The following is a 14,849-nucleotide window of genomic DNA, read 5'->3' as shown; positions in this document are numbered from 1 at the left end:
ACCTCTTATATTATCCTGGGTAGAGATTGAGCCCATCCTTTGAAGTGAGATATCACAAGGTTGGAAAAACATGCACCACATGTACTCGTCATCAAACTGGTACTAATCAATCAACAAACATTAAGGTGCTCATATGGTAGTAATACTCACTGGGTGCCAGTCAGGTATGGGGGATGGGGGGTGTGGGATAGAGCAGGTGGGGTGGGTAAACCCACAGCTAATGGAGATGGGGCACACTGTACGTGGCAAGAACACGCTTGTGGCCCTGCCTTGAGCACGACAAATGCATTTTATGTAACCAAAATTATTGTACCCCCATAATATCCTGATTATAAATAAATAAATAAAATACAAATTTAAAAAATTAAAGATTGAAATTAATTAATTAAATGGATGCCATGGATTTTGTCCCCTCACTACTCTAGATCTCAAGCAATGGTGGGTTTCCAGAAAAGGTTTAATAGTGATAAGAAAACAAAACCTCTTTCTGTGACATGAGTCAGCACAGAAACTCCATCATGGGTCCACACACTGGAGTTAGGCACCTTTATAGTCACATAGCATTCAGCTTTCTTAAGAACCCCACTTCAGATGAGAAAGAGGACTCTCACAGGCTTATCTTCCAAGTGTAAGGAATACAATTCCCCATTCAAAAATGGTGTTTCCCAAGCATGTCTCTCCAGAATACCTTCTTCTAAAACGAAGTTTTTCCATCAAAGTAGATAATGAATTCCTGGGAGAGAGCAGCAACTACAGAAAAAGATCCCTGAAACTTTATGGAAACCTCTTTAAATATCCATGCCATGAAGATGAAAATGATTTCATTGCCATCCACATCTCCACAGCAAGATTAATCAAGGGTGGAGTGACCCATTTATATCTGTTTCCTCCACATTTTCTGTCTCTTCTACTGCAGGCACAGAGCCATATATAGACAATTGTTCATAGGGTTTTAAGTAAATCTACTTTAATTCAAATCCCAGGTTTTCTGTGAAAAGTTTTGAGGCTTAGGCCAGGGAAAAAGATTTATACTTGTAAGAACACCTTCCTTTTTTCAAACAGCTTTACTGAAGCATAATTGATATACAAAAGAAACCTGCACATTAAATGTTTACAGTTTCTTAACAACTGCCGATTTGATTCTGAATAGGCTCCTCACAAGTATGAAATATCTTTCACATTGATGCTTACTCCAAGAGGAGATCAGTTTGAGAAGGGATTGTTTCTGGACACCCCCCAACATCAGTAAGACCATCTAAGTGCTCAGACTACTGAGGTAAGCTTTTCAATAGTCCTGTTGCTTATTAAATATTGTTACTTTCCATACACAGTAATCAGTATTTTTAACACTTCAAATATAGCAATAGAGTCTTTCATCCTCATCCTAATTCTTCAAAGAGAGTTGGTAAATTTCACTAACCTAATTTGACAGTTGAAAAATTTGAGGCTCATTGAGATAAGCAATTTGTAGAACGCAGCTCTCTGATACCACATCATGCTTATGCCTGAGACACTTCCTTAATAATCAAAACTAGTCAGGAGGATTTTTTTTTCAGAATATTAGAGGGATACAAATGTTAGGTTACATGGATTGCCTTTGTACTGCTTCAGACAAAGTTGTAAGTGTGCCCATCACCCAGATAGTGTACACTGCACCTGTTAGGTATGATTTCACCCCTCCCCACCTGCTCCATTTCCATTAAGTTTCACTTCCATCTGTGCACATGAGTGCTATTTGGTTAGTTCTAATTTAATAGTTAGTGCATGTGGTATTTGTTTTTCCATTCTTGTGATACACTTCACATATAAAAAAGATAAATATAAATGGCATAAATCATCAGCTGTTTAGTCCAAGTGCAAACATGGAGAACACTTCATGGGATCAACTGCTATGGATAATAAAAGTCTCTATTACTTCTTCGAGAATAATATTGGAGATGCTTCTTCCTGAGCTTGTTGCATGATTAAATGTTCCTCTGGTATTTGCTCTATCAATTCTTACTATCTCGTAAGTATATACACACTCATAAAAATAAATGAAATTCCTATATGTATCCACAGGACTGTGCTAGATTTTTTTCATATATGTTACCTCAATCAATTCTCATAACAATCTGTGAGGCAGTGTTGTTATTCTCACTTTCTAGATGAGGAAACAAGGATGTAAGGTGCCAAGAAATGTACCCCAGGTAAAAGAAGTTACAAATATAAAAACCATAATTCTAATGCAATGTACTTCTGATTCTAAATCTAATATACTTAACCACTGTGGTAGTCATTTCAACATTTTGCTTAAGAGTCTGGGGTCCCATGATTTGAAAAGGGTTTAAGAAAAGAACTGAGGCTGAGGGAGAGGCTAAGATAAAAGTCCCTTCAATTAATGCAATATCACATTTTTCTTAATATTTCGGAATTCAAAGATGTCATTGTGTGTGTGCATGTGTGTGTGTGTGTGTCTACTGATGAAATTACTCCATACAAATTTGCCTCCTAAGTAGTATTAGAGTAGTTATAATAACAAAGGTCATTTCAAAAGTAGATTACTAGTTTAATGTTGTTTATTATAACAGCAATACAGGGCATGGGTTCAGGATTTGGAGAGAAAAAATTAACTAGTAGAATCTGACCTATTCTTGACTCTGTCCTTTGTTAGCTGTTTGATCTTGGACAGAATCTTTAACTTCCCTGTTTCTATTTCCTAACATGTAAGATAAGTACATAAATGATTGCATTAACTATTTGGGGGGCTTATGTTAACGATTAAATCAACAAGTGTCTGCAAAAAATATTTAGAACTGCTCAGTATGTTTTAGGTAATATCATCATTATTACAACTGTGAACGTTTTAATGTTAATATGAGTACTTTTATAACTATTACTGTGTTAATATAACCATTAACATTAGCCTCTGACATTGTTGCCTCATCTGCAAAATGGATGAAATAATACCAACCACACACACAGATTGTTGCCAGTGTTGAGTCATATGTGCAAAGCACTTACTAGCATACCTTGCACAAGGAAATTAATCATTAAAAGGTATATATTATTAACTATTATAAAATTAATTAGATTTAGACAATAGCATTGTGAATTATTTTACAGTAGCTCTCTTATTCTTTTCTGCATTCCCATCACAATGCCCAGCTACTTATGTCAACTACTCTAAATATTCTTTTTTTTTTTTTTTTTTTTTTTTTTGAGACAGAGTCTCACTTTGTTGCCCGGGCTAGAGTGAGTGCCGTGGCATCAGCCTAGCTCACAGCAACCTCAAACTCCTGGGCTCAAGCAATCCTCCTGCCTCAGCCTCCCGAGTAGCTGGGACTACAGGCATGCGCCACCATGCCCGGCTAATTTTTTGTATATATATTTTTAGTTGTCCAGATAATTTATTTCTATTTTTTTAGTAGAGATGGGGTCTCGCTCAGGCTGGTCTCGAACTGCTGACCTCGAGCGATCCACCCACCTTGGCCTCCCAGAGTGCTAGGATTACAGGCGTGAGCCACTGCGCCCGGCCAACTCTAAATATTCTGCTCACTGGGGTTTCTTTCTCTAGTTTCCACCTCCTTGTGGAATCTCAGTCCATTTCATTTAAGACTCACAAAGACCTTCACTGGAGGAATATCCCAAGATTTCTGCTTCCTGAAACTCCTCTTCATCCTCAGTCATATTCTCAGTAACCTACCAATGTTCCTCATTTTCTAAAGAATAAAGAACAAATTCCTTAGCTTTACAACCATGGCCTGTACATTCAGCTTCAACCTCCCTTTTCAGGTTTAGCTGCCACTCTGTGTTCAATCTACTACTTCAAATTAGTCTCTTAGTCGCCTCAGATGATCAAGTGTACACAGATGATCTCTTGACTTGTGTGTTTAAAAAAGTTCCTCATGTCTATACTCTTAACAGAGTCTTCACCAGGGAAGTAATTTGAGTAATCTTCACGAACAGAGAATCTTTATTTACGTCTCAAGAAAAATCTTATAAGCATTCACAGCTCTATAGAATTCAAGCAGTTATTATTTATTAGAATGAAGAAGTGTAATGAATTCAAGGCTGCATTAATAAAAATTTTTTTCAGGTAATGTAACTAACCATCACATGAAATACATGGAAAATAGAAACAACGTCACAGAGTTTGTTTTACTGGGCCTTACAGATAATCCAAAGATGCAGAATATCATATTTGCTGCGTTTTTTGTCATCTACATCATCACTGTGGTAGGAAATTTGCTTATTGTGGTCACGATCACTGTCAGCCCATCACTGAGGTCCCCCATGTACTATTTTCTGGCTTATCTCTCCTTTATTGATGCCTGCTATTCCTCTGTCAATACTCCGAAGCTGATCACAGATTCACTCCATGAAAAGAAGACCATCCTGTTCAATGACTGTATGACTCAAGTCTTTGGAGAACATTTCTTTGGAGGAGCAGAGGTCATCCTACTTACTATGATGGCCTATGACCGCTATGTGGCCATCTGCAAGCCCTTGCACTACACCACCATCATGAACCAGCGTGTATGTGGCCTTCTGGTGGGAGTGGCTTGGGTAGGAGGCTTTCTTCATGCAACCATACAGATCCTCTTCATCTTCCAATTACCCTTCTGTGGCCCTAATGTCATAGATCACTTTATGTGTGATCTGAACCCTTTGCTCAATCTTGCCTGCACTGATACCCACACTCTGGGGCTCTTCGTTGCCGCCAACAGTGGGTTCATCTGCCTGTTGAACTTCCTCCTCCTGCTGGTCTCCTATGTGGTCATCCTGTGCTCCCTAAGGACCCACAGCTCCGAAGGGAGGCGCAAAGCCCTCTCCACCTGTGTCTCCCACATCACAGTGGTCGTCTTATTCTTTGTGCCCTGCATATTCGTGTACATGAGACCTGCAGCTACTTTACCCATTGATAAAGCAGTTGCTATATTCTACACTATGATAACTCCCTTGTTGAACCCCTTAATCTACACCTTCAGGAATGCCCAGATGAAAAATGCCATTAGGAAATTGTGTATCAATAAAGCTATTTCAGGTGACAAATAAATGTGCCTGGAGTCCAACTTTGATTTAACTGAGGCAGGTGTCAAAAGAATATTTTGGATAATCTGAGGGTGGCATCCTTATTGGATAGAGATAAAATTCGCCATACCGTTCATAGATTTTGCACTGATCGAAGTAGAAATGCTTCCAGAAAATAGGAGCAAATCTAATCCTGGACAACCCTGCGTATTTAGGAAAGTCTACCAAATTGGGGCTTAGTTTTACTAGCTTCATCCACTACATGGATTCATAGGCTTTCTTTCTCATTAAAAAGAAGAAATATGTGCCCTTAAGTATTGGTCAGTTAAGTCAGTTATTACCAATTTGATGGTGAGTACATATGGTGCTTGTTTTTCCATTTTTCTGATACTTCACTTAGCAGAATGGGCTCCATACAGTAGTAACATTCATTGGGTGTCGGGCAAGTTGGAGGGGGAGGAGGGGTTGAGTATATTCACAGCTAATGAGTGCAGTGCACACATTCTGGGGGATGGACATGCCTGAAGCTCTGGCTCAGGTGGGGCAAAGGCAATATATGTAACCTACACATGCCTACCCTCATAATATGCTAAAATTAAAAACTAATAATAATAAAATAAATACATAAATAAATGAATAAAAAGAAGAAATAATACAATATACTGGTATTGAGCAGTAATGTCAACAACACTCCAAAGAGGGAAGCACTATTGTTACCCCCATTTCATAAGTGAGGAAAATGATAGAAAGGGGAAGTTCTCGAAACAGAAACATTGACAAGCCAAAAACCAAAATATGATTGATTTTCCAGACCATACTCTTGACTTCTGCAGTACTCTGCCACAGAATGATGACTGAAAGGTCACATAATTATACTGCTTAACATCTTGGAACCAGGGGCTGTGCTGAGGACATTGCATATATTAGTTAGTTATATAAACAAAATATAATAATTTTTATTAATAATGGCTCATTTTATATATCATAATTGACGATCATTTGATGCTTGAAACATTATGGTAACTAACTCCGTTAGGGCTATAAATAGCAATCGGCCATTTAACCTCTCCTGGGTAGGTAATGAAGTTTATGCCATGTTTCCAATTGTTCTTGTAGGCTTTAGAACCACTTTGTATTGCTCATGTCACCCATATTATGATAAAACCCATCAGAAAGACTGATGACTCAAATAAAAGAACATTTAAATGTCAGGCAGAAATTTCTATTCATTAAGTATACAATCATAAGCCATAAAATATCACCTTCTAGATAACAATAGTTACTGCAAGGCAGCACAATGTCCAGTACATGAAAAATATTGAATGAATGAATAAAAATACTAAAGAAGATGAATGAATTCAACAAAATGTAGAGAGAAAAATGGTATTGGAGACAAGGGAATTCTTTCCTACCCACACCTGATTCAGAATCTGAGGAGAGTTCCAGCTGGACCTCTTGAGGAAATGACAGTTTGTTTTTATTCCTCCATACACTGAAGAATAAGTAAGAATTTGAAATAAATTCTCAGCATATTACCAAATTCTCTCTGTTCTCACTAAATTTCATTATCTTATAATTGCAAACTATGTATATTTCTCTGTTAATCAGTTCGCTTTTTCATAAGAGTGCCTTATGTATTTAAAAACATGTAACTCCATATGTTTCTTGGCCATTATTCTGTCTTCTTTTGAAAAGTTTCTGTTCATGTCCTTTGCCCACTTTTTGATAGGGTTGTTTGATGTTTTTCTTGCTGATTTTCCTGCATTCTGAATAGATTCTAGTTACCAGCCCTTTATCAGATGTGTAGCATGTGAATATTTTCTCCCATTCTGTAGGTTGTCTGTTTGCTCACGTGATAGTTGCTTTCTTTGGCTGTGCAGAAGCTTTTTAATTTGATCAAGTCCCATTTACTTTTTTGTGTGTGTGTGATTACCTTTGGGGTTTTATTCATAAATTCTTTGCCTAGGCCAATGTCTAGAAGAGTATTTCCAATGGTTTCTTCTGGAATTTTTATAGTTTCACGCCTTAGGTTTAAGTCTGTTATTCACCATGAGTTGATTTTTGTGAGAGGTGAAAGGTGTGGATCCTCTTTCAGTCTTCTACATGTTGGTATCCAGTTTTCCCAGGACCATTTATTGAATAAGGATTCTTTTCCCCAGTGTACATTTTTGTCTGCTTTGTCAAAACTAGATGGCTATATGAAGATGGTTTTATACCTGGGGCACTCAAATGTTTATAGCAGCACAATTCACAATTGCAAAGATGTGGAAACAACCCAAGTGCCCAACAATACATATGCATATTAATAAAATGTGGTATACGAATACCATGGAGTCCTATTCAGCTACAAGAAACAATGGTGATATAGCACCTCCTGTATTATCCTGGATAGAATGGAACCCATTCTACTAAGTGAAGTATCCCAAGAATGGAAAAATAAGCACCACATGTACTCACCATCAAATTGGTTTCACTGATCATCACCAAAGAGCAAATTTAGGAGTAACATTAATCGGGTGTCAGGCAGATGTGGGGGGGGGTGTATACATACATAATGAGAGCAATGTGCACTGTCTAGGGGATGGACACTTTTGAAGCTCTGACTCAGGGGGGTGGGGGGGCAAGGACAATATACGTAACCTAAACTTATGTACCCCCATAGTATGCTGAAATAATAAAAAATAAATAAATAAACATGAAAAAACAAACCCAAAAGGAACTCACAGTCTTAAAGCCATTCCATTAGCAAAAATTTCAAACATCTCATAATATCAAGTATTGGTAAGGACACAGAGCAATGGAACTGTTGTGTCCTACTGGTACGAATGTCACTTATAACACAGCATTAGGGAAAACTGCAGCCATCTGTAAAAGTGAACATATAAAATTTCATTTAACACAAAAGACTTGCCCTCAGGATATCCATAGTGGTACTACGTGCAATATAAAAAAACTGCTAACAATGCAAACGGTCTCTGATTCAATGGTTACATATCCTGTGGTATATTCACACATGGAAAAACACACAGCAGGGGACAGGATGAGACTAAGGCAACAGGCAGCAATGTGATCATATTTTAGAAAGTTAACATTGTGGATAACAGTAAAATTCAGAAAATTGTGTATATATAAGATAATTTTAATAAAGGTAAAGAATAATAAACTGTCAATAATATATTTTAAGGAAAAGTTTACCATCGGGATTACATCTGGGGAGAGACAGACTAACAGCATCAGGTAGGTACAAACAGGTAGTTTCAATGACATTGATAATATTCCAGCTAAGAGGTTACAAAACTTATAAATAAATTGTATACATGATTGTGTAGGCATAAAAATTTTAAAATAATGAGTTCCAAAATAATGTTTTCATTTAGAAAAGTACAATTGTTGTACATTATTAGATCTCTACACTCATTCATCCTCATATCTGCTTCTGCTCCTTTCTATCCTCTAATACAGAAAAATTTTTTTTATGCCACAACAAATCATTTTTAAGTCTATAAGTAAAGTATTCAGATTTAACATAACATTTAGGAAGCACATTGCTTATGCAAACCAAGACATTTCTTTACCAATATCTTCAGCATCGTGAAGACAAAATAAGAAACTTTGCCTGTTCTTTGAAGAATGGCAAAAATGCACACAATAACTAGTGAGGAAAATCACAAAATAAATCAAAGCAAAGTATCCACCACATAATCAAGAACTATAATTTGTTTTTGTCACCATCTACACTTCAACCAACAAAATTGTCCACTGATAGTATCTTTAACTAAACATAATATCATCGGTCAGCCAAATACCCTGAACTGGAAATGCATAGACAATGACCTAAGAAACCGAAGTAATCTGTAAAAAAAAAAAAGTATAATACAGCTAGAGAGCTATTTTGCTGATAAATTAATGGTTATTAAAACACAAAATCTAATCTTTTGGACTTAGAAATTTCTTCTAAGTATTAGTCAAATGCTTTCTCATGAATGTGAGTGATAGTAAATTTTCAAGAACAGCCTTTTTTTCTCCTTTGAAAAGAATAAACCACTTTCTTCTAAGTCCCATTTCAATATAAACTAAAAAAAATAAAATTACAAGGTGAGCTTAGTTTTATTACTACTTGTAATAGAATACCAGTGCCTTTTATTTGCCCCCCAGAACTTCTCAATTAGAATTATTCTAATCTCAAAACATAATTTCTTCCACTTTATTGGTGACTTTGAATAAAGAGAAGCATTTCTAGAGATTCCGTTGAATGGACTACATAATCCATCATTAGAATTTACTGCAGGTTTTTTGCCTTAGAACAGGAAATAAATACGTTCATGTAGAAGACATTCTTATTCTATCTATAGTTAACTTTTTACACAAGAGTTTTTCCATAGCATTTTTCATCTCTGAATTTCTCAAGGTATATATTAAAGGATTCAACATGGGAGTGACAACTGTGTAAACAACAGTCACGGACTTATCAATGGGAAAGTTGGAGACTGGTCTAACATACATGAAAATACAGGGAACAAAAAAGAGGACAACCACGGTGATGTGGGAGCTACAGGTAGACAGGGCTTTACGCCTCCCTTCCTGACTGTAACTTTTAAGGGAGCTTAGAATGACTCCATAGGAGATGAGCAGAAGGACAAAGACGACCGTGCAGATGGCTCCACCATTGGCAACCACAGTGAGACCTATAATGTAGGTGTCAGTGCACGCAAGTTCCAATAATGGGTACATGTCACAGAAGAAATGGTCGATGACATTGGGGCCACAGAAGGGGAGACTGTACACAAAGACAATTTGGACCACAGAGTGCACAAAACCTCCAACCCAGGCCACCACCAACAGAAGAACACAAACCCGTTGATTCATGATGGTCAAATAGTGCAGAGGCTTACAGATGGCCACGTAGCGATCATAGGCCATCACCACCAGAAGGAAGACCTCAGCTCCACCAAACAAGTGTTCTATAAAGAGCTGGCCCATGCATCCTAGGAAGGAAATCTTCTTTTTATCACGGAGTAGGTCTACAAGCAATTTGGGTGAAATGGTAGTAGAATAAGCACCATCTATGAGTGACAGGAAAGCCAGGAAGAAGTACATTGGGGAGCCCAAGGAGGGGCTGCTGATAATAGTCAACATGATAAGCAAGTTACCCACCATCGTCACAATGTATATGAGTAAAAGCATTACAAATAATGCTTTTTGCCCATCAGGATCCTGAGTGAGACCGAGAAGGACAAATTCTGTCACATTGTTACTCTCTCCCATTTATTCTTCTGTAAGGCTTGTATCAGAGCTAAGAGCTAAGGAGAACAGCACCTGTAATGAAATTGTGACAGGGCTACAAACACACCCACGATGTTATGAAACACATCTTCATCATCATACCTTCAACAGTGGTTTACACACAATATACGTTCAGTAAGTATCTATTCAGTTCCCCTTCTGAAGGACAATACACCAGGTTAATAATTTCATTTTTCCTCAGATGATTTTGTTTTGGTCCTACCGATGAAAGGTTGTATCTCTACGTTTCATTGGATATTCTCTAAACAACAATAAGGGCCCAAGAGTCATTCACACATTTAATAACTCCTTATGTAAAATATGTTACTACTTGGCACAGACATCAGCTACAAACAGAGACAGTGTTCCAGCTCTCAGGAAACATACTCTCTGGCAGTAGCAATAAACTCTAAATAAATAAATTGGCATAGAGTCAGTCCCTTGAATTTATAGCAGCTATGGTATCTTTACAATATGATCTGTGTAACACCAAACATATTAATAGAAAACTCTTCCAAAATATCTCACACAATACTATGTCATGCCACTGTGTGAAGGAAGAGAAAATAGACACTGAAAAGAGAGGTAAAGAACAGTAGGACAGGGGTTTATTTATAATTCTGTTTAGGTACCAAGAGTGCTTAAAAATAGAACTTCAGTGTCCAGATTCCAAAAGGAAGCATATTCGAGGGAAAATTCCAAGCTCAACGTAAGAAGACAGGCGATTGAGTAATTTTCTAAATGTAATTACAAGTCTGGCTCAATTTACTCATTGGGAAATAATGGTATTGAACTAGACAATCTCAGAATCTTTTTCAGTCAAACTATCTATGATACTATTCAGGCATCCCTATTTTATTGCATTCTGCTAACTTTTTTTTTCATTTATCAGATTTTTGTATTTAAATACTAATATACCAGATTATCATCATTACTTGAACAATGCAAACCCGTCACAAATGGGATTTGATCATTACAGTGAGCAAGTAATGACCGTACGTTTCTCATTCAGGGTGTACATATTTAGATCCATGGCATCCCTGGAGACAGAGCACAGTGCAGCAGAGAGTAATGTGGACTCTGGAGCCACACTGCCTCTGCTGCAACCCCAGCTTCACCATTTACTATGTGACTTTGAGCCACCTAATAAAACTCTGGGCCTCCGTTTCGTCATTTTTAGAATGAGGACACCCATAGTGCTTACCTCTTAGGCTTATAGTTTATTACAACAGGTAAAGTGCCTAGAACAGTGCCTGGCACCTGGTAAAGCCTGAATAAATGAGAGCTGTTACTAGTGTTCTTGAAAGCTTCACTGTGAACATTGGGTCTCAACAAATCGTCTGGAAGTTAGTCAACTTGAAAAGAATTATAGAAATAATCAGAGATAAAATGAAATAAAACCCATAATTCATTAACTTCATTTTAGAAACAACATAAAATTGGATATCTCAGGAATTACTAAGATAACTACATGTGAGAAGTAATTATACCTGTGCTGGGATGGACTTTGATGAGAAGCATGCAGAATAGTAGGGGAAAAATTCAACCCTTCACCAGAAGGAGAGCTACATAGTAGAAAAGGAAAGAAAAGAAGGATCAAATCAGGAAACAGATAGTATAGTTAATAAACGAATGTGCACAAGTAATAAGAATATTAATGTGATAATTAAGTGAGGCTAGTATTCCTTTAAAAAATCTTCAAAAAGGATTTCTTTCAGTGAGGAAGTACTGGGAGCCCAACCTCCTAAGCATCCCTGGGGATACACAGGAGGATACATGGGGTTTCCACAACAAATAAACTCAAACTAGATCCTAGTGAAGAAAACTTCCAAAAATTCACAAAGACAAAAGCATTGATTTCTTAAAGTTTTTAGATCTGATGGTTAAGGACAAACTTAAAGAATAAAGGAAAGTTGAACAAGTATAGCTACAAATCTAGACTTTCCAATTATTCACTGCTGAAGAAAATTAATAAATCTCAAATCATAAACAAGATGATTCCATTTACATAGATTTGGCGGTGGAGGAGGTCATGTGCAGGGAGAATTTGAGCTCTTCCTAGAAGGCAGATGTGATTAACTACACCTCTGATTCACATAATTCAGGAGTTCTGTCATTGTTGAAGCTATATAGACCAATAAATGTATAACTATTGAAGAATGTAAAAGTATAAAGTACTCTATACCCAATTCTCTTTCGTTATACATACCTTGTTTCCATGAGGTGAGGGCCTTTTCTCTCTTTAATCATCAATCATAGATCTCACCTGGATAAATCTTCTATTGAGCAATTTAAATGTTTACTTGTCAATTGGGGTACATTAACTATCCTCTGTAGTTTAAGCCATCAAAAATTTAATATATTAGGAAAGTATTACTAGGCTTTCAATGTAAAACACTATTTTAACACTTTTCTGGTAGAAAAATAATTGCATGCAGTTTCTTAAGAACATGACATTTTTAAAAGAAAAATTCTCATAATAACAAAAGTAACCTCTTTGGTATTTTACAATTACACTCTTATAAATCATTCTAAATGACAGTACACAAGGTAATTTCCAAGTGTCATGTTTGCTAGGATATGGTCCCTAATATGTTTCCTGAGATAATTTTTAGATTTATACATAAAAGCCCATATCGTGTTTCCAGAACAAAATACACATTTGTTCCTTTACACTCTAACACTCTTGGTACGACACATGATTTTAAATTCTCTTATTCAAATATATCTGAAAGGAAATCTACAGGTTTATTAACATACCATGTAAAATATAATATCCCCAAAACTGAGATTATACATCCATTGGTTTATTTGTTATACGTGTAAAATGCAACATGTTTCTCATGTTATTTGGCAAAATGAAAAATAAATGCTTATCTAGCTGTATGCTATAATCAAATGTACTTTGTATATTCTGATTAATTTCTGTGTATTGCTACATTAATATTTAAAATTTTGATTTCTCCAATGAAAACTTATGATATTTAAAACATTAGCTATATTTCAACTTATCACAAGAAATTTCAATGAGTAGCCCTTATCAATTTTGTCAAGAACTCACATCTTGGGTCCTGTCCTTGGTCCGGAAAAGTCAATGCTTCTTTCACTTAAGATAACTGTAGATACCTCAAGTATCTATGTGTGATCATAAAACACACGATAACATGTGGATGATCAGTGAATCTAGAAATAGATCCAAGTGGCAACAGTTTCCATATTTCCACACAGGCTTCCCATTATCTCAGTGCTTCAGACAGCTGTAGAAGCTACCAAGGCACATGCCTAAAATATAAACACAAGACTCTTAAACATAATGTCAATATTTACTGTACAAAGGTAGTTGAATATTCTCACCTGCTGGTAGAATTTCTTCATAGAAAAACAAAAATGCTATGTTTGCATGACTATGTAAAAATTGACCTAACTACTGTAAATTAACAAGGCTAAGTGCATTATGGGTGACACAAATAAACAAAACATTTAACAACATTAAATTTAGTTACTTGAATTTTTCTCTTCTCTGTCACTTATGATGAAGAAACAAAAAAGTACTTTACTATGATTGAGGATTTATAACTTTCATATCTTTAAGCTCTGTACCTAACAAAGCAAATGCTGAAATTTAACTTCATGGAAAAACCAATGACAGAGCTTTCTCACAGATAGAAGAAAAACTCTTCAGTTATTCAGTCATTCAAATACCATACCCCTATGAGCAATTTACTAATTAAAAGCATCTCCCTATATATCCCAATCTCATCCCTGGAAATTTAGAACTTGCAAAAATTTCTCCAAGCAGTGATGGATATCACAAAAAAAAATCACAGCTAGAGGACTAGATACCAACTGAACACATACTCCAGCTTGGGCAGAAAACTGAGTCTTCAGAAATCTCCTGGGTTATTTTATCAGGAAAGTAATTCTTCCATTTACATGTGCAGACACATTTTTACAACATTTTGAATTATCACTAATTTAAATGGTGGAGAATGTAGGTCATTAAAGATTAGTTCATTAGAATATTTGGCACAAACTCAGATGAAGTAATCTCTCTGAGCAGTTTTCTTCCCTAGAACAATCCCTAGAGGAAAAAGACTTGAGTCTTTCCAAGAAAAAGTAGTTCAATGCCAAGGAATGTGAAAAGCCTGTAATGTGAAAAGAAAAATCCTATAGTAAGTTGAATAATAAATTATGAGTTTCACATTATAAGGCAAGTCATATTTAAACCAGAATGAAGGAGGATGCACCCCCAGGTTCCCTTACCCAACCATATCCCCAGCAAAGGAGGGTTTTACTCTGGCTGTTAGAAAGTCTCTGCCCCTGAAGCCATGAAGCTCAAAGACAGAGAGCCCTAGAGCTGAAGTTGACATTCTTATGCTCTGAAAGATAGGCAATCTTAGTTCTGCAGTTTTAGGTTGGAGCAGAGAGTATTGATCAAGGCCTGCACCTATGTCAGATGTAACCATGATGATCTTTAGTCTGTCACTCAATCCCTTAATTTTAGTTCAATATCAATTCAATGACTGTTTCTACAAGAAAAAAAAATTGTTCTT

At 36.4% G+C, this 14,849-nt stretch overlaps 2 protein-coding genes across 2 annotated transcripts; one reads left to right on the top strand and one right to left on the bottom strand.

Annotated features, from left to right (window-relative positions):
- Positions 1-4,075: 4,075 nt before the first annotated feature.
- On the top strand, positions 4,076-5,099 carry LOC123641777 (olfactory receptor 4C46). Its single transcript, XM_045556716.1, has one exon. The coding sequence runs from the start codon at positions 4,099-4,101 to the stop codon at positions 5,035-5,037; it is 939 nt and encodes a 312-aa protein (XP_045412672.1). The 5' UTR covers positions 4,076-4,098; the 3' UTR covers positions 5,038-5,099.
- A 4,234-nt stretch (positions 5,100-9,333) lies between these two features.
- LOC123641776 (olfactory receptor 4A5-like) lies at positions 9,334-10,278 on the bottom strand. Its single transcript, XM_045556715.1, has one exon. The coding sequence runs from the start codon at positions 10,276-10,278 to the stop codon at positions 9,334-9,336; it is 945 nt and encodes a 314-aa protein (XP_045412671.1).
- Between the last annotated feature and the right edge of the window lie 4,571 nt (positions 10,279-14,849).

This window comes from Lemur catta, chromosome 7 (genome assembly GCF_020740605.2).
Source record: "Lemur catta isolate mLemCat1 chromosome 7, mLemCat1.pri, whole genome shotgun sequence".
NCBI lineage: Eukaryota > Metazoa > Chordata > Mammalia > Primates > Lemuridae > Lemur > Lemur catta.
The sequence above is the reverse complement of the archived record's forward strand: the minus strand, read 5'-3'. Positions and strand labels throughout refer to the sequence as shown.

What these genes read in the sequence shown, in the direction of transcription:
- LOC123641777 (XM_045556716.1), top strand. Translation starts at nt 4,099, where the DNA reads ATGAAATACATGGAAAATAGAAACAACGTCACAGAGTTTGTTTTACTG.
- LOC123641776 (XM_045556715.1), bottom strand. Translation starts at nt 10,278, where the DNA reads ATGGGAGAGAGTAACAATGTGACAGAATTTGTCCTTCTCGGTCTCACT.